The 22507-nt window shown below is 38.8% G+C and overlaps 1 protein-coding gene across 4 annotated transcripts in view; it reads left to right on the top strand.

The window, feature by feature from the left end:
* The window catches only part of LOC103245095 (uncharacterized), a 55516-nt gene extending 38425 nt beyond the window's left edge, over positions 1-17091 (top strand). For all 4 annotated transcript variants that reach the window (XM_073010441.1, XM_073010442.1, XM_008015510.3 and 1 more), the window contains 3 exons: positions 6765-6891; positions 7389-7484; positions 9134-17091. In XM_073010441.1, coding sequence (XP_072866542.1) covers positions 6765-6891; positions 7389-7484; positions 9134-10548 — 1638 coding nt within the window. In that variant the 3' untranslated portion in view covers positions 10549-17091. The remainder of the gene's footprint in view (positions 1-6764; positions 6892-7388; positions 7485-9133) is intronic.
* Positions 17092-22507: the final 5416 nt, after the last annotated feature.

Raw genomic sequence — 22507 nt, 5'->3', positions numbered from 1 at the left:
GATTAGGATCCAGCCTAAAGACCTCATTTTAACTTAATTACCTCTTTAAAGATCTTGTTTCCAAATACTGTTACATTCCAGGTATAGGGGTATAAGCCAGAAATAAAATTAGAAGGCCCCCTGCAGCTGTCTGATTGGACTTCCTCCTCAACCCTTGAAATTTAACCTGAAAGACTGGTTCAGGCTGTGACGGGAAGTAGGGGTTGGACATGCCTCTTTGTACCCCTCCAGCATTAATACCAACACAAGCCTTAAGTCTGATAAGAAATATTTACAGTCTATTCTCTCTAAAGCCTGCTACTTGGAGGTTTCATCTGCCTGACAAAACCTAGGTCTCCACAACCCCTTATCATGACCCAAACGTTCCTTTCTACTGATGATAACTCTTTCAACCAACTGCCAATCAGAATATATTTACCAAAAATACAGAAATTAGCAGGGCATTGTGGCACATGCCTATAATCCCAGCTACTCAGGAGGCTGAGGCAGGAGAATCTCTTGAACCTGGCAGGCAGAGGTTGCAGTGAGCCGAGATCATGCCACAGCACTCCAGCCTGGGCGACAGAGCAAGACCCCATCTCAAAAAAAAAAAAAAATCACCAGATACTTACTTTTCTAGCTTTAATTATAGATAAGGTACAGGCTTGTGACCCAAGCTGGACCTTCTTCAGACTTTCAATCAGGAGCTAGAGATATGAGGAAACAGGAACAGAACAAAGGTCTCCATCCCCCGGTTTTATAGACCGGTACCAGCTCCTGGCCTATTAGGAACCAGGCTGTGCAGCAGGAAGTGAACAGCAGGTGAGCGAGCATCAGCAGCTGAGCTCTGCCGCCTGTCAGATCGGCAGCGGCGTTAGATTTCATAGGAGCATGAACCCTGTTGTGAACGGTGCGTGTGAGGGCTCTAGGTTGTGTGCTGCTTATGAGAACCTAATGCCTGGTGATCCGAGATGGAACAGTTTTATCCTGAAACCATTCCCCCAACCCTGCTGTCTGTGGAAGAATTGCCTTCCATGACACCTGTCCCTGGTGCCAAAATGGTTGGGGACCTCTGATGTAGAATGCAGTCTGGTAATTTGTGGCAACATCAGTAACTTGAATTCCTAGAGGAAGGAGGAGTGGCACAGCAAAAGCAGTAGCTGTCTCCTGCTGGTGAGGCTGTACCATCTACTTTTCCATGACAACAGTATTCTCACAAGTCTGGTTTCCTAGTGTGATCCTGGCCGTGGTCCAGAATGTTGCTGCCCTAGTTTCTGTTTTATTTTCCAAGCCTAGTTCTGTGACTATCAGTTTCCCTGGAGCTACCTGGTCCTTCGTGTAAATGAGCCAAAGTCAGTTTCTATTGCTGGAAACTTAACAAACTTCACATTTCTTATGATCTTCTTATAACGCCACCTGCCACAACCCAGATTCTCATCTTTATTTTAAAAATACAGCTTAGACAACAAGTGTTTCTAAGTGAGAACATGATAAGCATTTTGGGTGGAGTTATCTTTCCTTGTGCAGTACTTTCTCCTCCATTTCCAGATGATTAGCAGCCTTGATCTCTCTGTGTGTGTTTTTTTTTTTTTTTTTTTTTTTTTTTGAGATGGAGTCTCGCTCTGTCGCCCAGGCTGGAGTGCAGTGGCACAATCTCGGCTCACTGCAAGCTCCGCCTCCCAGGTTCACGCCATTCTCCTGCCTCAGCCTCCCAAGTAACTGGGACTACAGGCGCCCGGCTAATTTTTTGTATTTTGTATTTTTAGTAGAGATGGGGTCTCACCTTGTTAGCCAGAATGGTCTCAATCTCCTGACCTCATGATCCTCCTGCCTCAGGGATCATGAGGGATTACAGGCGTGAGCCTGGGATTACAGGGGTGAGCCACCACGCCTGGCCCTGATCTCTTTTTTTAAATGCCAGTAGGATTCCCTTAGTCACTGTGAAAAATAAAACACCCTCACACATTGCTACTCACTCTAGGGAGATGGGGGGAGATACCACACACTCATGAGAACAACTGGATGAGATTATTGATAAGATGTCTTTCAGGTCTGGAGTTCTAGGAGTCTGTCATTTTCTTATTTCTTAATATTTAATGAGCTTTGCTAGGCTCACTGAGTTTTTAAAATATATTTTCAAAAAGATACATGTGCTTCCAGCTTCTGGTAATAGAGAAATAGCTCTTTTCAGATGAATTTATCTGTGGGTTACTACTACACTCTGGTAAAATATAAGAAACCTTAAGGTACTAGAGAGAAATCAAAAGCAGACAGATATTGGACACCTGTGTATATGTGGAAGAAGGAATTATCACCAGATAAATTTTCTGGTTTTTACAGCTTTTTGCCTGGGAGTAGGCCACAGTCAGCACCAACAGAATGATCAAAACTTGGTCACAAACTTGCAGTCTTACTGGTGTGAAGAACTACAAGATAGAGTTTGAGGCAAACTTAGCAGTTGGAAAGTGAGAGCAGGAATCTTGGAAAGGAGAGAGGCAGAGAAGGGAAGCCCCAAATTCTGTGCACAAACTGTGCCCAAATCTCTAGCTGACCCCTGAAACATACATGCATAGGACAGACTCAAAGTAGCCCAAATAAGAACTGAACCAAGATATTTGATGCTGCCCACTAGAGAGGTGGCAGAGTTTGGAATTTGACTCCAACTAAATTAACTACCTGCTTAAAAAACTCAGTACTCTTCAAAGGAACATAGCAAAATCCAGAGTTTCTACACATTGTGTACTATACAATTTGCAGGATAAGGTAGGCATATGAAGAAATGGGAAAGTGCAACCAAAACTCAAGAGGAAGACAATCAGTAGAGACAATGACCTGGATGACCCAGATATTAGAATTTACAAAGATTTTAAAACAACTATTATAATTGTGCTCAAGGACTTAAAGGAAAATATGCACGTAAAGAATGAACTAATAGGAAATGCAAGCAGAGAAATACAGATTGTGAAAAAAGTAATTCTAGACTATGAAATTTTAGAACTGAAAAATCAGATACTTGAAATTGTAAAAAAAAAAAAAAAATTAGTGAATAGGCTTAACTTTTGGAAATGAACATAAGTAGAAGTCAGTGACAGTTGAAGATAGACAGAAATTATCCTATCTGAAAAACAGGGAGAAGAAAAAGCCTCAGTTACCAATTAAATGATATTAAAAGGTCTAATATACATGAAGTTAGAGTTCTAGAAGGAGAGGGGACAGAGCATGGGACAAACTATATTAAAAGGAAATAATGGCTTAAAATTTATCAAATTTGGTAAAAACCATAATTTTACAGATTTATAACATTTGATAAATCTCAACCTGGATAAATACAAAGGAGGTCACAGCTATACATATCATTGATCAATGACATGCAATAGATATATAGTGTGAACCAAGAATGAAAGCCACATACCTAATATAAAATTTTCCACCAGCCACATTAAAAAAGTAAACAGAAGCAAATAAATTAACTTTAATAATATATTTTCTTTGACCCAGTATGTCCAAATATTATTTCCACATGAAATCAATATAAAATTGTTATTGGGATAACTTGCATATATGTTTGTGTATGTACGTATATGTTGGTATGTGTGTGTATATATGTTTTTAAGTAAATCACCTGGTATGTATTTTATACAGATAACATATCTCAATTCAGAAGAGCCACATATCATGTACTTAGTAGCCACATATAGCTAGCTGGTCTCTACCATATTGGGGAAAGTCATAGAGAAATCACAGAAACCAAAGATTTGAAAGCAGGCTGAAAAAAACTGTACTATATATAGAGAATCAATATTTGAATGACCATTGGCTTCTCATTAGAAACGACAAAGACCTGAAGCAATAGAATGACATTTTACATGCTGAAAGAGAGAGAGAGAAAAAAACCAACCCCGAATTCTATATCCAATGAAAATACTCTTCAAGAATCAAGATGAAATAAAGGCATTTTCAGATAAAATAAAATTAAGCTAATTCATTGCCAGCAGGCCTGTACTATAAGATACACTAAAAAGGAAGTTATGTAAGTTAAAAGAAAAATATACCAGAGGGAAACTCTGATTTTAGGAAGAATGAAGAGCATTAGAAATGGTAGCTATCTGGATAATTATAAAATACTTTTTTTCCCTCTTGATTTCTTTAAAATGCAGCTGACTGCTTAAAGCAAAATACTACTATTGTATTATAGGAGGGAGTTTACAATGTAGGCAGTTATAATGTAAATAACAACCATGAAGATAGAATTTATTTACATCTGAACTGGAAAAGCTCTATCTTTTTATCTGGAAAAGCTCTATATTTTTCTCTGGAAATTCTTAGATGTCTATTTTTTTGACTCTTGGCCAAAACAAGATAAAGGCAGCATTTTTTTTTTTTTTTTTTCCGAGACAGAGTCTCGCTCTGTTGCCCCGGCTGAAGTGAAGTGGTGTGATCTTGGCTCACTGCAGCTTCCCTGGGTTCAAACAATTCTCATGTCTCAGCCTCCTGAGTAGCTGAGACTACAGGTGCATGCAACAAGCCTGGCTAATTTTCTGTATTTTTAGTAGAGATGAGGTTTCACCATGTTGCCCAGGCTGGTCCTGAACTGTTGAGCTCAGGCAGTCCACCCACCTTGGCCTACCAAAGTGCTAGGGTTACAGGTGTGAGCCACCGAACACAGCCATCAGCTTGTGTGAGTTTGTTGTTGTTTTGTTTTTTCAGAAGGAGTTTTGCTCTGTCTCAAGTGATTCTCCTGCCTCAGCCTCCCGAGTAGCTGGGATTACAGGCATGCGCCACCACTTCTGGCAAATTTTTGTACTTTTTTTTTTTTTTTTTTTTAGTAGAGACGGGGTTTCACTGTGTTGGCCAGGAAGGTCTTGAACTCCTGACCTCAGGCGATCCACCTGCCTCCGCCTCCCAAAGTGCTGGGATTACAGGCGTGAGCCACTATGCCCAGCCTGGCTTGTGTATTTTTAAGATCTCAATGCCAGTGGCTACTCGTGGTAAGCTTCCTTACTGATGGCTTGCAACTGGCCTAAAAGATTTGACAGGACTTGCTTGATTACATAAAATGCGCCTGCTGAGAGTTCCTCCTTCGAGCTCTCCGACACCAAGATTCTTCACACAGATCCAGAGTCATGGCATGGTCTGTGCAAATAAGGGAGGCTGTACATGGAGTGTCTCTTGGCTTTCTAGTGCTTCCCTGAACTCTCTCTCTTGCTGTGTTGTACCCTTTGCCTTTAAATAAAAACCTTAACATGAATATGCTCAGTGAAGTTCGGTGAGTGCCGTCAACTCTCTGAACTGGGAAAATCTTTGTCACAACTATAGCATAAAGAAGAGTGGTGATGTCCTCTATACTTGCAAGATTCTTGCATTCTATGTGAAACGATATATTAGCTCTAAATAGGTGATGAGTAACCAAAAATGTGTATTGTAATTATTCAAGTAATCACTAAAAATACAAAGAGGTCTAACTAAAAAGTCAACATATAAATTAAAATAGGCTGGGTGTAGTGGCTCATGCCTGTAAGTCCAACATTTTGGGAGGCCGAGGCAGGTGGGCCATGAGGTCAAGAGATCGAGACCATCCTGGCCAACACGGTGAAACCCCGTCTCTACTAAAAATACAAAAATTAGCTGGTGGCACACGCCTGTAGTCCCAGCTACTCAGGAGGCTGAGGCAGGAGAATTGCTTGAACCTGGGAGGCAGAGGTTGCAATGAGCTGAGATCGTGCCACTGCACTGTGGCCCGGCGACAGAGCGAGACTCTCTCTCAAAAAATATATATAAATATAGTAAAGTGGAATTTAAGAAAATTCAAAGCAAAGGAACACACAAACATACATACACACAATCTCCCTAAGTGTAAAAAACAAAACTGTAAGCCTAATGATAGGGTATAAAGTAATAAGTTGAAGATTGCTTTTCTGCCCCTCTCCACAAATATCAAAGAATAACGAGGGTGACAGCTTGTATTCTTCCAGATAGTTTTGTATGCATCATATATGTATATACAGATGTAGAGTTTTTCAACAAATATAGATTCTTTTGTGGCTGGTTTTTTCATATGAATCAATAATATATCAAGGTCAAATTCCAGTGTCATAGAGATCTACCTCATTCTATTTAATGGCTGCATAACATTTCATGGCATCAATATACTATAATTTGCTTCTCCATTCCCTTATTGATAGATATGTAGGTGGTCTTCAATTGTTCACATTGTATTTCTTTCTTACTGCTGCTGTAACAAATTACCACAAATGCAGCATCTTAAAACAGCATAAATGTATTCTTTTATAGTTCTGGAAGTCAGAAGTCTGAATTCAGTTTTGCTGGCTTGAGGTCAGGCTGTCGGCAGGGCTGGGTCCTTCTAGAGGCTCTCAGGGGAAAGTCTATTTTCTTGCCCTTTTCACCGTCTAGTGTTTCTCTGCAGCCCTTGGCTTGTGGCCCTTTCATCCGTCTTCCAAGCATAGCACTCCACTCTCTGCTCCTGTCATCACATCACCTTCTCTTGAGAAAGATCCCAGGCTGGTATTTACACTCCATGTTGGCAGGAACTTTGCCTGTCTTCCCCTCCTCCCACTGCATGTGGCATGTGTCATTGTTCCCAGTGAGTACTCCATAAATACTTGTTTAACTAAATAGCTAATGGATGGTTCCAAAAACTACATGAACAGTTGATGTGAAATACTTAGAATCCTGGGGTTTTCTGTCCATCCCACTGTCACTTTCTTACTGTGTCTTCCGTTGAAGAAGACGGTCCTGGGTGAGCAGGAGTGCGTTTGCCATTACAGGAGTCCGTGACGTTCAGGGATGTGGCCGTGTTCTTCAGCCAGGACGAGTGGTTGCACCTGGGCTCTGCCCAGAGAGCCTTGTACCGGGAGGTGATGCTGGAGAACTACAGCAGCCTGGTCTCGCTGGGTAAGAATTTTTGCCTATGATGAAGAATCTGTTACAGGAACGCCTCACAGATCCATCTTTGGGGTTCCGAGCCTGTAGTTTTTCACCCTAGTGAGCCCCTCGGAAAGGTTGAATTACTGTAGAGTTGAAAGTGTGCATTCCTGTTGTGATGCCCTTCTTGCTATTTGTTTCTCTACCCTCCACTCTCCCTCACATCCCACCGCCAATCAGTTTCCTCCTTGGAGTAGGCCAGTGAGTAGATCCCAGTTTAGATTCCGAAAAACATATAGGGACCCCCCATCTTAGAGGCACTCATTGCCAGGGCCCTATAATGTTTCTGAACGGAGACCTTCCCCACCCATTGACAGCTCCAGTGCCCCTGAGAAGTGTTAGTGCTGCCTTGTCTGCCTCTCAGGCCTTGCGTCCTTTGCTGTGTCAGTTCAGAGTGAGTAGTATGTGAGTTCTTGGATTGCTCTTCATGCTATTTGTTCAAGCTTCCTTTCCTTCCTCATGAGCAGGGATTCCATTTTCAATGCCAAAGTTGATTCATCAGTTGCAACAAGGAGAAGATCCCTGCTTGGTGGAAAGAGAAGTCCCTTCAGATACCTGTCTAGGTAAGTGAGAGGCTGGAAAATGGGCACAAGAGATTCTTTATAGACAAGTAGGTCACAAAGAGGCAGTTCTTGGGAAACTCTTGGAAATACTGAGTTCTATTGAGATGCTCAGGCCAGGTGTATTTTATTTGAGTTGTATAGGTTAAAGTACACACAATTACCTAATTGCAGTTATCTAATGTTAACCTATTTTCTGTCATGGATTGATGAAATCAGGTTTCAACAGAGAGTAGTTTGGAGTCACCTCAAAGTAAATCTTTTCACCCAGAATCAAAACTGAGCTTGGGGCTTGGACATATTTCAGGACTTTAAGACATATTGACTTCAAATCTCCTGCAGGTTTTCATTATTCTCAAGAGATTCCTACAAAGAGAGTGAGTGCAGTCTTTTGGTTGCAGCTTATTAGAAGAAATGAATATGTCTCTCTTTGTGATAAAATAAAAAGGGGAAAATACAAAGAAAGGTAATATGAAAAAAACTGTTATTCTTCCAATCACCAGGGGTAGATTGTTGCACATGGGCAATTTACTCCATATTTTCCTCTTTCTTATAATGAGCATCTGAAACTTCAGTCACGTAGAATCGTCACAGTCATGCTGCAGGGTTGTTGTAATTTTCAAAACCTGAATGTCCCCCACTTCTTTTTTTTTTTTTTTTTTTTTTTTGAGATGATTCTCTGTCACCCAGGCTGCAGTGCAGGGTGTGATCACAGCTCACTGCTCTGTCACCCAGGCTGGAGTGCAGTGGTGTGATCACAGCTCACTGCTCTGTCACCTATGCTGGAGTGCAGGGTGTGATCACAGCTCACTGCTCTGTCACCCAGGCTGGAGTGCAGTGGTGTGATCACAGCTTACTGAACTCTCTGCCTCCCAGGCTCAAGCGATCCTTTCACCTCAGCCTCCTGAGTAGCTGGGACCACAGGTGCGTGCCACCACACCTAGCTAATTTGTTGTATTTTTGGTAGAGACGGGGTTTCACCATGTTGTCCAGGCTGGTCTCAAACTCCTGAGCTCAGGTGATCCACCTGCCTCAGCCTCCCGAAGTGCTGGGATTACAGGTGTGAGCCACTGTGCCCAGCCTTCCTCTTTTTAACAGACTGTTTCCCCCTTCGCAGACTACGATATAAAATCAGTCACATGAAATAAAGAAATTTAAGAAAACCAATCCAAATATTTAAAAAATTATTGGGTGTGGAGTTTCAGAGAGAACATGGGGAGATAATACAATGAAAGGGACATGTGAGTAAGAAGGAGAACGTAGGCTGCCTGCTTCATTGCCTGGTATATGCAGAGTGGAAAACGATGACAGAGTGGAGTATCCCATGGAATTCAACGTGGGCTTCTCATTTGGCATTTTTCTGTATCCTCATATCTTCTACCCAGCCTGTTCTTCTGCATCTAACTTTACCTGGGTGGAATCACTTCATTTTCATTGTTAATTTGTCCTGTGTATTCTCCCATGCCATTCCGTAACCCATTCACCCCACTTTTCCTTTATCCCATCCTGTTCTTCCCAAGATCCAGGTCAGCATTTGAAATCTGATTGTACACTCTGCTTTTACATATACTGTTACCAGTTTTATTGTCTCACTGATACATCAGTTTGTTTCTTCCAGCAGAGGAGACATTAATTCTTCTGATTCATTTTAGGTTTCAAGACTTGGCCTGAAACAGAAGCATTGCCTCATAGACAGGACGTTTTTGTAGAGGAAACATCTCAGGGAATGATAAAGGAAGAATCCATTAAGGATGGTCACTGGGACGTTAACTCTGAAGAAGCTGTGGAATTTGAGAGCAGGATAGAAGAAGAGCAAGAGAAGAAACCTCTCAGGCAAATGATAGTCTCGCATGATGAAACCATCAGTGAAGATGGAAACCACACGAGTCTTGAATTGGAGAAAAGCTTATTTATAAATACAGCTCTCGTCGCACAACAGAGTGTTCCTATAGAAAGGATACCCAATATGTATTATACATTTGGGGAAGATTTTAAACAGAATTTTGATCTCATGAAATGCTTCCAAATTTACCCAGGAGGAAAACCTCACATCTGTAATGAATGTGGGAAGAGCTTCAAGCAGAATCTTCATCTTATTGAACATCAGAGAATTCATACAGGTGAGAAACCCTACAAATGTAATGAGTGTGAAAAAACCTTCAGCCACAGATCATCCCTTCTTTCTCATCAGAGAATTCATACTGGAGAGAAACCTTACAAGTGTAATGAGTGTGAGAAAGCATTTAGCAACAGTTCAACCCTCATCAAACATCTGAGAGTGCACACCGGAGAGAAACCGTATCGATGTCGGGAGTGTGGGAAAGCCTTTAGCCAGTGTTCAACCCTCACTGTACATCAGAGAATTCATACTGGAGAGAAACTCTATAAATGTGGTGAATGTGAGAAGGCCTTCAACTGCAGAGCAAAACTTCACAGGCATCAAAGAATCCATACAGGCGAGAAACCCTATAAATGTAGTGAGTGTGGGAAAGGTTACAGCCAGTTTACCTCTCTGGCTGAACATCAGAGGCTTCATACTGGAGAACAGCTGTATAAATGCCTGGAATGTGGGAGAACCTTCACACGTATTGCAACCCTTATTGAACATCAGCGCATTCACACTGGACAAAAACCTTATCAATGCAATGAATGTGAGAAAGCCTTCAACCAGTATTCATCCTTTAATGAACATCGGAAAATTCATACTGGGGAAAAACTTTATACATGTGAGGAATGTGGGAAAGCCTTTGGTTGCAAATCTAACCTTTACAGGCATCAGAGAATTCACACCGGAGAGAAGCCGTATCAGTGTAATCAGTGTGGAAAGGCGTTCAGCCAGTATTCATTTTTGACGGAACATGAGAGGATCCACACTGGGGAGAAACTGTATAAATGTATGGAATGTGGGAAAGCCTACAGTTACAGATCAAACCTTTGTAGACACAAAAAAGTTCACACTAAAGAGAAACTCTATAAATGGAAGGAATATGGGAAACCATTAATCTGCAGCTCCTCACTCACTCAGTATCAGAGATTTCTTAGAGGAGATAAGGCCTATGAGGCTTAGTTCATCTCTCAAGTAATCCAGGACTTCTCATTGGGGAATAAGGAGAATAATCAATAGGGTACAAACTCCTAATAGATTTGTCTTTTTTACTTCTCCTGAAGGAAATATGTTAGTTGCCACTAAGTAATGATAAAATTGATCAGTGAAATTATGAAGAGCACTGACTTGCTAAGTTTTAAAAGAACCATAAATTTGAAGGTTTCTAAAAACCTATGAATATTTAATTGACAGAAAAAATGTAAAAGGCCTAACTTTTAAAAAATCATGAAAAATAGTTAAATATACATTTTGTTTCTCTCATAAGACCATATTCCCTTTATAAGAGTAAGCTTCAATGTGTGAATTTTCTTTTAAAAACAGTCACTGAGTTATTAATAATGTAAATAAGTGTGTGGCCTTCTTTAAAAGAGCCAGCCAACATAGGAAGCGCTTATTTTCATAAAGGGAAGCTAAACATAAAAAGGAATTATTTAAATTTAACTTTTCACGTGGAAATAATAAAGCTCTTTTTATGAGCTGTCCCACCAGCAACTGATATATGTAAACATACATATATACACATAAGCATGTGTGTGTGTGTAAATGTAAAAGTCCTTTATTAAAAAATGTAGTTTTATTAATTTAGAATTTAGTTCTTAAAATCTTGCCCAAAGGTAGACTCTCTTACTTATCTTCTGTCATTTCTTAAATTGATGTAGTTTTATATAACTGAACTGAGTACTATTATAGTACCGTAGAAGGCGGATTAACTGAAGCAGCTGGAAAGACTGTTAAGCACATACTTTGTTATCTGTTGCAGAAGGGATATATTTGGCAGAACCTGAGGCTGCATGTCTGGTAGCTCATTAGATCCAGGAGAGGTTTAATGATAGCCTTTCATTGTACTAATGAAGAACCTGAACTTAGTGAACAGAGTCAAGACTAGAATCTAGGTCTTCGGTCTGGTATTTTGTGATGATTATAGACTTATTTCCAACCTGAGGTCTCAACAGTACTATTTGTTTTGTAGCCTGGTTAGATATAGTTGCAGTAATTTAAAGTTACTGTTTTATCTATAAGGGTTTCCTCTCACCTTAATCTTAAAAATTGACTCACAACTATATTCTTTTTTCTTATGAGTCCCTAATTATGCCTGCTTTTACTATAATTGTACTTAAATCTGTAAAGCTAGCTGAGGTCCAGATAGTGTAATTGCTTTTGGATACTTCACTTATAAGATTGCCTTCTTATTACACATATTTTAGGAATTTTTTTGTGGAAAGTTATATATGAAGAGTTAATTATTAAGCATTCTTTTCATCAATTTAAATGTTTAGTTCCCCCCAGGTGTTTTTCCTCCAACCTTATATTTGACTTTCATTCAATTCACAGTTGGTATCATAAAAAAAAAATTATTCTAATACAATTAGCTAGACCTTCTGAGAAAAATATTAGAATTAAATCCAAGCAGTCAGTATATTTCTTAATTGACTGATTTTAGCTTATCAGAAAGTTATTGTTTTATGTATTTGAATACATTTACAAAGAAAATGAGGCTTTTAAACAGACCTCTATTTAACATTGTACCCAGTAGTGCTGAGCATGCTTAGTACCCAAATTTTGGTTCCTAAATGCCATTCCCCACTAACAGGAACCAGGGTTCCTTGGAGAAGTGGTTGATTCCATGTTTGGAGCAGGGGAAGTGGGTGGTGTGGCTAAAATACTTTTTTTTATTAAGAAAATAAAATAAAAAGCAAGATAGTATGTGAAGACTAATGGGGTAATGTCAGAAGGGGACAGGCGCCAAGTCGAAGGTATTTCTCACGGGCCAAATTTAGGACAACTTAAAATCAAAAAGAATAATCACTGATATTGCTGATAATGCTAAGAAGGAAAAGAAGTTCATAATGATGAAAGTAAAGAAGAAAACTCGTTATAAAATTATTTGAAGAATGTCTTCTTTTAAATGTACACAGAATGATAGATTTGGAAAAATACCATTTTACAACCCTTAATGTAATTAAATCTGGCAAAAATCAATGGTAAAACCCATTAGGTGAAAAAAATTTTGAGGAACTTTGTTTACAAGGTGTCAGAGGATCACAGATACCTATTGCAAAAGAATTGCCTTTACAATGAGATTTGGCTGTCAAACTGCATTTCCCTACTTCTGGAATAAGCCAGCATTATGTGGCTCTTGATAGGATGCAGTGTGAAGCATGTGTGATCATCCTTGATGTACTGCCAAAAATGTGTACCCCAAATTTAATTAAATCTTTTGTCTAGACTTATCTTCCTATTTAAAGGAATAGAGGAACAAGTTGAATTACACATTATGGAAATAGACAAGTCCAGAGTTGGTACAGGACAACTGGTCTGGAATTTTTAAAAAAATTTATTTTAAAATGGTTTTCTTAAATGTACTTTTTAAACACAACATGAGGAAGGTGTTAAAACTGGTGTAATAGCTCAAAAGAATAAGTATTCCAGATTTCAGGAGGAATGAAGAGGGAGATATTCAGAAATCTTCACCAGATTCCCCCCACCTTGATCATAGTGGATTAATGATGTGCTTTGTGGATGTGGTTAGTCAATGACACCAACTTGACGGATCTTTCTTTCTGCTCCACACCCCATTGAGTTATCTGGTCCCCTTGGCTGATGAAGAACCATCAGGCGAGGAGCACTGGCGTCATCCAGGGTGATGTTCTTCAAGCGACTGACCAACCGCTCAGGTCGAGGAGCTGCAACAGCCTTGGGGCCCTCACAGACTCGCCACACATTCCAGGTGCTGCACTTGCCAGTGCGCTGATTAAGAGTCACTGAGAACTCCACCTCATCTCCTGCCTGGAGCTCAAGGCCATCCTCAACTTCATTCACATGGAAAAAGAGCTTCTTGCTATCTCCTACTTCATAGTTAATGAAGCCAAACTGATCTTTCACACATTCCACTGTGGCCCTACACAGGGGTGTGAGGTTGTAAGCCATAGTTTGTGCATTTTGACCCTGGTCTGGACTTTTCAAAAAGCAAATGTAATAAAACAAAAAGTGGTCTCTTCTAGATTAAGGCAAGAGAGATAATCAAATGGAAAGTGTGATCCTTTACTAGCTTCTGATTCATTAAAAAAACCTATAAAAGACATTTGGGGGGCTATTTGGGGAAATAGGAAGATGGAATGGGTATTAGATAAATGTGGCGTGTTTGATTTTTCTAGAAGTGATAATTGAGTTACGTCGGATAATGTTCTAATTCTTAGGAGATGCATGCAGAAGTTTTTTTAAGTTTGAAAAGTCATGATGTTGGCAGCATATTTTCAAATATGTACAAAATTAGTCAACTTTTTTTTGTAGTGGATGTAGAGATGTTCATTGGTCATTTACAAAATTTTTCTATATGTGTCAATTTTTAATAAAAATTAATGCAAAAAGTGATTGGATGAAGTGATGAATCTTTCAATCAGAATTCTTCATTTATATTCTTAGGAAGTTCCTGTTTGAGAGTTAATCCTCCAGTGATGTAATTGTTGGAAATAAAGTAACTGGGTGGTACTGGGTTCCCTTTAAATGGAATGAGCATGCTCCACTTTCTCTCTCATGCTAAATGTAACTAAGGCATGGAGCAGCTGTCTGGGCACCCTCAAAAGTAATAACAGGCAGATTTGGGAAGGAAACTGGAATTTGAAAGGAGATCATTGTGGCACTCTTGGGCATTCCTGTGGCGAGGACAGAGATGGCTGAGCAGGCATCTAAACCTCAGTTAAGAACCCTTCACTCTGGTTAGAGGATCTCTGGGCCAAAAAGGTTTAGGAGAATCCCCACTGCTTTTCTTCCCTCACTATCTTCCTGCTACTTGGACCTGGAAGTGATGTATCCATGAGGTGTGTAGCAGAGAGGAGAACCTAAACCCTTGGATTTCTAACCTGAAGACCAGGAAGAGGAAGTGGCTCCTGAGAGCTGGAAGGTGTCAAGGTGGTGACAAAGATAAGGAAGCTCAAGAAAGTGATCTCATAACAGTTGTTTATGCAATCTGGGGCTCTCCCCTGGTCTATACATATATAGGTCTGACGCGATAATTGTTCGGGTCTGACACTGGGCAAAGAGAGATCCAAATAGCACTGAAAATACTTAGAAAACTGGACTGACATTAGAACCACAGCTCATAGGAGATGGATTGGAACTGGTGACCAAGACTTAATCAGTTAAATTGCCTGCTGGAAAAAATACCCTAACATTTTCTGGAAGAATTGAATACCCAGTGGCCCATAATATTCAAAATGTCCAAGATGCAATGCAGAATCACATGAAATACATAAATCAGGAAATTTTCAACAATTCAAAGGAAAGACAACAGACACCCCAAGATGACACAGATGTTGGAATTATGAGACAAAGACTTTAAAGTAGATATTGTAACAATGTTTCAGAAAGTGTGGCCATTCCAGAAATCGATGAAATGTCAAATTTTTCAGTAGGAAAATAGTAATTTGACTCACTTCTAATAGAATATGATAGAAGTGATGCGATATCACTTAAAATATTTGATTATGAAAAGGCTATGGCTTCTGCACAGGCACGCGCTCTCTTGAATCACTTGTCCTTTGGGAAGCCAGTTGCCTTATCGTGAGGACACTTAGCCTATGGAGAGTTCCACATACTAAGTAACTGAAGCCCATGGCCAACAACCAGCAACAAACTGGCCGCCTAGCAACCATGTGAGTGAGCTTAGAAGTGGATCCTTCCTTGCCTGAGCCTTCAAATAGGACTGCAGCCACAGCCAACTACGTGCCCATAACCTTATGTGAGACACTGAGTCAGAAAGACCTAGCTAAACCATTCACTTCTGGCTTCTTAACCCCCAGAAACTCTGGGTTAGTAAATGTTTTAACTGGTAGGTTTTGGGGTAATTTGTTATGCATCAACAGATAACTGATACAGAACTTAGTACTTGGAGGTGGGCAGCTGCCATAATGAAAACCCAAAATATGGGAGTGGTTTTGGAACTTGGCAGTAGGTGTTAAGTAGGCATGTGCTGGTAGAAAACTAAAGTGCTTTGAAGAAGCGATAGCAGCATCATGGTCTGACAAGGCTGTAGATGAGGACTTCCAGAAAAGTGAGGTAAATGTTATTGGAAAACTGGAGGAAGGAAGAACTTCTGTAGTGGCAGACTGAAAGTAAAACGTGTGCCTAATATGATCTCACTAGAGAGATTTCCTGGCCGAGTGTTGCAGGTGCCGTCTGGCTTCTTGATTATAGTAACATGACGAGAGATTAAAAACTATAGGAAAGACCATCAAGCAAAAAGGATCCAGGGCTTGGTGGTTTTGGAAGTAGTCTCATCAAGAGAACAGGATTTGCTAAAATTAAGAAATCACTTCTCAGCAAAGATCAAATGTAGAGAACTCCTTGGAAAACACCCTGCAATGATGAAGCTCATTATAATATTTAATAAAAATTAATAAAAAGAGTTGACAAGGATGTGGAAAAAATGGAACCTTCACACACTGCTGGTGGGAGTATAAAATGGTGCAGCCTCTTTGGAAAACAGACTGGAATTTACTTCGAAGATTAAATATAGTTACCATGTGACTTAGCAATTCCACTCCTAAATTTATACCCAAGAGAAATGAAAACAAACATTGATATACGTACATGAATGTTCATAGCAGCATTATTGATAATAGAAAGTGGAGACAACCCAATGTTCATCAACCAATGAATGAGTAGGCAAAATGTGGCACATTTGTAGAATGAAACGTTGTTTGTCAATAAAAAGAAAACACTGATAAATATGACAACATGGATCAACCTTGAAAACGTGCTGAGTGAAGGAAGCCAGTAACAAAGGACCACATATCGGATGGTTCCATTTATACGTGATTTTCCGAATCAGCAAATCTGTAGAGACAGAAAGTAGATGATTGATCTCCAAGGGCTTTAGAGGGCTGGAGAAAATGTGGGGTGACTGATAATGGATGTGGAGTTGCTTTCTGGAATAATGAAAATTTTCTAAAATCATTCTAATTATTGTGCAACTCCGAATATACTACAAGGCTTTGGATTGTACACTTTATATGGGTGGATTGCATGGTATGTGAATTCTATCTCAATTGAGTTTGTTGTAAACAACCTATTGCAAATGCTTATCTGTTAATGCCAATCTGTACTAAAATTTTATGTGGTTCATCTTTGGAAATGTTCTTTCACACTGATAGCATTGTTGGATGCTGATATCTGTCCATAAGCATATTATTTCAATTGGGCATATCCAGTGCTCAGAAGTCATTTATAGAATTTCGTTAGATTCTTTGGATGTTTGCCTTTGGGCACACTGTTACATTGCAGATTAATCAGAAGAGTTGGGTGGATCCTCCTCAGTTGTACTGTTAAGTGAATTTTGAAATATGTATATTTCTTTTGCATTTGCATTATGATCTAAAAAATGCTGCTGGAATTGGAGTTTGTGCTCAGAATCCATATGTGTGGAAAATATTTGTGAGAATGGAGATATCACTTCTTATTTTAAACTTGGACAGCATGTCAAATATATAAAGCATTTTCACATTACTTGTGATTCAAATATTAGTTGTCATTGAAGTGACTTTGCAGCAGAGTAAGCTTTGCATATAAGCTCTGATTTCCCTTGAAATTTAAGGTTGAATTCATTAAGAAACATCAAGTTTGCAGCAAAAGCTAGTTTCTAAAGGCATCTCATGTTTAATAATAGTGTTTGAACAAGGTTCTTCTCATTCAGAAAAATTTCACCCTCAGCACTGAGCTTAAAAAATTGCAAACTTTATTACTGCTAAGTCATTGAACTGCTGTGTGGCAGAGCTAGTCAGGATATTTGACTTCTATTTCTGGAAAAAAAAAAAAAGTCACAGAGCTAACAATAGTTAAGTCCATAAGAGCAAATGAAGTTCACTTTTGACATTGCTTGTTCAATAAGACAGACTTACTTATTTCCTGCATACTACCTGCTGATGAATAACCGCAGGTTTTAAACACCTTAAACTTTTGCAAGCTTTGTAAACTCGTCTAACCAAGCCTTGGAAAAAGTTCTTTAGGCCAGGCACAGTGGCTCATGCCTGTAATCCCAGCACTTTGGGAGGCCAAGGTGGGTGGATCACGAGGTCAGGAGTTCAAGATCAGCCTGGCCAACATGGCAAAACCCTGTCTCTACTAAAAATACAAAAATTAGTTGGTAGCATGTGCCTGTAATCCCAGCTACTCAGGTGGCTGAGGCATGAGAATCCCTGAAACCCAGGAGGCGGATGTTGCAGTGAGCCGAGACCATGCCACTGCACTCCAGCCTGGGCGACAAGACTCTGTCTCAAAAAAAAAAAAAAAAAGTTCTTTACGTATTTTTACTACCAGCAGTTGGGACACATTTTTGCAGATTTCACTTCGAGTTTACCAAATTAGTATTTTCTTTGAAAACATTCTTGCTTGTAGTTGGTTCCACACAATCTATTTATAGAGGCCAATTACTAAGTAATTTCAAATAATATTAACTCATCAAATCAACAAGAACTGAGCAGTATCACTAACATCATTGACTCATCAAGAGCCAAGGAAAACCACTTAAAATCATTTGCCATGTTATTTGACTATTGACATTGCTTGCTGTGTCCTCAACTCTTCAAATGACTAATGTCACTGGTCTGAAAGTGCCTCCAGATAGAAAGTCAGGAGTATTGAGGGCTCACTTTTGTTTCCCTTCACTTGGGGACTAGAGTTCTGTATTGCACGTTGTCCATTATCTGGAAAAAAAAATATTTTTTTCTAGATGTAGGGTTTCTTTTTCTTGGATAGGCTAGTCTAGTAACAGTTTCTCAATCATGGGTGGTAGTGTACATATGCAGAAATAATCCTTAAATTACAATTTTGATAAATGCTATTAAGGAAAACTACAGACTATGATAAGAGCATTCAAGAGAGATGTGTCTACCCCAGAGCATGGTATGAGGTCAGAGTGTGCTTTTGTGAGTAAGTAGCATTAGGCAGAGACCTTGGGGCAGTTGAGAAACAGGACTTGTTGCAGGCAGACAGAAGAGCACATGAGAAGGTGCTGTTCCTTTTTTCCCATTGTTTTTCACCTTTGCATTCCAGTTCCTACAGACCTATCTTCAGGCTCACGGATTCTGTCTTTGGCTCTGTCTAGTCTACTGATGAGCCCACCAAAGGCATTCTTCTTTGTTAACATTTTTCATTTCCAGGATTTTCTTTTCTTTTTTAGAGTTTCCATTTCTCTTTTTATATTACCCATCAATTCTTGCATGTTGTCTATGTATTCAATTACAGCCCTTAATATATTATTGTTATTTTAACTTCTCCATCTGATAACTCCAAAATCTGTGTCATATCTGAGTCTGATTCAGATGCTTGCTTTATCTCTTCAGACTGTATTTTTTCTTGCCTTTTAGCATGTTGTGTAATTTTTTGTTGAAAGCTGAGCATGCTGTATCTGGTAATAGGAACTGAGGTAATCAGACTTTTACTGTGAGCTTTCATGTGAATCTCTAGGAGCTAGGCTGTGCTCAATGTCTGCTGTAGCTACAGGTGCCGTAGGCGTCAGTTCCCTCTTGTTTCCTTGTGTGTGTGTGTGTGTGTGTGTCTGTGTGTGTGTGTGTGTCTGTGTTTTGTTTTGTTTGATTTATTGCTTCCCTGTTGTCTTTGGGATCCCTAAGAATTCCTTCTTAAGTGGAGTATGTTTAAGAAGAATTGCTTCTTAAGTAGAGTGTGTTTAAGAAGTATTCCTTCTTAAGTAGAGTATGTTAAGAAGAATTCCTTCTTAAGTAGAGTATGTTTAAGGAGAATTACTTCTTAAAGGCAGTCCTGCACCTCTCTTAGTTGCAATCCACTGTCATTCTTCTGGAGTCCTATTGATATAATAGTACAGTGTTGAGGAGAGGAGGTATATAATAATCTATCATCTTACGATTAAATCTCAGGTTTTTCATGGGTTTCAGTCCCTGGGCTGTGATCTTCAGAGGCATTTCTTAGCTTTTTTTCCATTCCTAGGTGAGAGGGTGGAGTTGTCTAATTGCCTTTCTCCCAGGTCAGAAAAGTTTCTAGTAAAATATTGCTCTTGAGGGCAAGCCTTTGTTTCAGAGAACACTCGGGGCATATTTCAAAATGATAACTTTCCCCAGGCATATTTCAAAATGGTTACTTTTCTCCTCCCCTGCCAGAAGCACAAAGGGATTTTTCTTTGATGTCACTGTGAGAACCTGGTGGAGTTCCTGGAGGTAAACCCCCATAAAGCTGTGGCCCCAGTCTTACTCTCAAGCCAGTCCATGATCTGCCTCCCACAATGTGTCAATCACCGTGTAAGTGTTCCTACCAGTTACTGGCTCCAGAAGCTTCTGCTCTTGGTAAGCTGATCTTGCCTGTGATTCTCTGTATCCACCTACTTCTCCAGTTTTCAGGGTGGCAATGTGTCCTGTGACCTCAACTATCTGATGGATCTAAGAGGAATCACTTAGATTTTAGGTTTTCAGTTTGTTTACTTTTTTGCTTGTTGTGAGGATGTGAGTGATGACTTCCAAGCTTTCTACATGTTTCTAAGCTGGAGCTGGAAGTCTCTCTCCTTAGCTGAGGGTTTGGAAGTGGTCAAGGGGGATATCTGATCAGTCTGCACTCCTTTCCATCAACTTCTCCTTGTAATTGGCTTAAATGCTCTGTTGTTAGACACAGCTGACATCATCTAGCTTGGGCTTTTGCTGGTAATGTCTGGGTAAACGTGGCAGACAGAGATCATCCCAAAGCAATGTGTGGGAGGAAGAAATGTATAAGCCATAAACTTCTCCAACGCCATCTTCTCATTGTAGTGTCTGGCTGCTCCAGACCTGAGCTTTGTAAAAAACAAAACAAAAAGACACAACACACACACACATACACACACACACATACACACACACCCCAAAATATTTTGCCATGGGCCAACTTGCATCAGTTCAAATCTGCTTTCTCAGGCATTCTCATAGTATTTATGTTGATTCATCATATCAATAATCCCACCTCATTTGGGAGATTCACCAGAGTTATTATGGGGAGAAAGAAACTCATGCTATTTCACCATCTTGTATAATTTTAAAACTATTGGTTTCCAAACTTTTCTTGATTTCTGGGAATAAACCTAACTTAGTGCGGCACTTCACCTTTTTATCCACAATTGGATATAGTCTACTGATATTGGGGTTAGGAATTTTGCATCCATGCAATTTTTTTGTGTTTTCCCTTCTGGTCCTTATCTAATTTTGCCATTAGAGTTATGACATCATGGAATAAACTGAGAAGTGTTTCCTTTGCCCATTATTATCTAGAAGAGTTTGTATAACAGAATTATCTACTTCATGAATGGTAACATTTGTCTACTCACATTCTGAGCCTGGTATTTTCTTTGTGGAAATATTTTAAATTTCAAATTTGATTCTTTTTATGATTACAATTGTATCAGATTTTCTATTTCTTCTTGTGTAAATTTTATTTTTCTAAGAATTTGTTCATTTTCCATTTTTTGGCATGAACTTGTTTATATTATTTTTTTCATTAACCTTCTAACTTCTATTCCATGAATTTGTTTATATTATTTTTTCATTAACCTTCTAATTTCTACTCCTTCAATAGTTAAATTCTGTTCCTTATTTCTAAAGTTTTTGCGTATGCATCTGTCTTTTATTCTTCATCAATATTACCAGAAGTTTGTAAATACTAAGTCAACTTTTGGCTTTGTTAATCCTTTCTTTATAAGTTTTTTTTAATAATTACATTACATGCTTAATGAACTTAGCTTTTTATTTCCTTCTAATTTCTTTGGTTTTGTTGTATTATATAGCTCATTAATTAATTTTATTAGCTCATTAATTAATTAATTTTCAAACTTTTAATCTAATTTTTGTATCAAGACTATAAGTACTTCTAAGCACTTCCCTGACTAAATTTCATACCATTTTATTTTTTCAGTCAGCTTTCTCAGATTGAATCACAAGTTTTGCTATATGATATTTAGTTAGGAGTATTTTCTATTTTGTTTTGGTCACATTAAAAACTTTAGTGATATGCTTATTCGTTCAGGGTGTGCATATAGGCATTTAATATGATGAATATAATTTCTCTCAAATTTTATTTCATTACAATTACAGAAAGATGAAGTATGAATATAACAACATTTCCCTAATTACTTGTGAACACACTTTCAATGATCAATGTGATATCACATCAGTGTGAAACTCTTTAATTTTTCCTATGTTTTACTTGCTTTGCTTATATTTGTTGAAATATCATTTTACACCTGCATGTAACAAAAGTTTGGGAAAAATTGGGCAGGGTTTTTGTTGTTTTCCATTTCATTTTTCTTTAATAATACACTTCTATTTATTTTTATTTCACAATTTTTAATTGGTATGTAATAATTGTACATATTTTGGGGCTACATGTGGTATTTTGATACTGTATATAATGTGCAATGATCAAATCAGGGAAATTAGGATATCCATCACCTCAAACACTTATCTTTTCTTTGTGTTGGAAATATTACAATTCTTCTCTTCCTATTTTGAAACGTACAACACATTATTGTTAACAGTAATCTTCCTGCTGTACTATTTGACTAGAATTTATTCCTTCTATTTAACTGTATTTTTGTGCCCTTAACCAACTTCTCTTCATCTTCTCCTACTCACTTCCCTTCCCAGCATCTGATAACCACCATTCTAATCTATACTTCCATGAGATCCACTTTTTTAGTTCCCACATATGAGTGAGAATGTGATATTTGTCTTTCTGTGCCTGGCTTATTTTACTTAAGATAATGACCTCCAGTTCCATACATGTTGCTGGAAATGATAAAATTTTGTTCTTTTTTATGACTGAATAATATCCCATTGTGTATATGTACCACATTTTCTTTAGCTGTTCATCCATTAGGTTAGGTTGATTCCGTATCTTGGCTATTATGAATAGTGTTGCAATAAACATG

Source organism: Chlorocebus sabaeus, chromosome 23, assembly GCF_047675955.1.
Source record: "Chlorocebus sabaeus isolate Y175 chromosome 23, mChlSab1.0.hap1, whole genome shotgun sequence".
Classification (NCBI taxonomy): domain Eukaryota; kingdom Metazoa; phylum Chordata; class Mammalia; order Primates; family Cercopithecidae; genus Chlorocebus; species Chlorocebus sabaeus.
The sequence above is the reverse complement of the archived record's forward strand: the minus strand, read 5'-3'. Positions and strand labels throughout refer to the sequence as shown.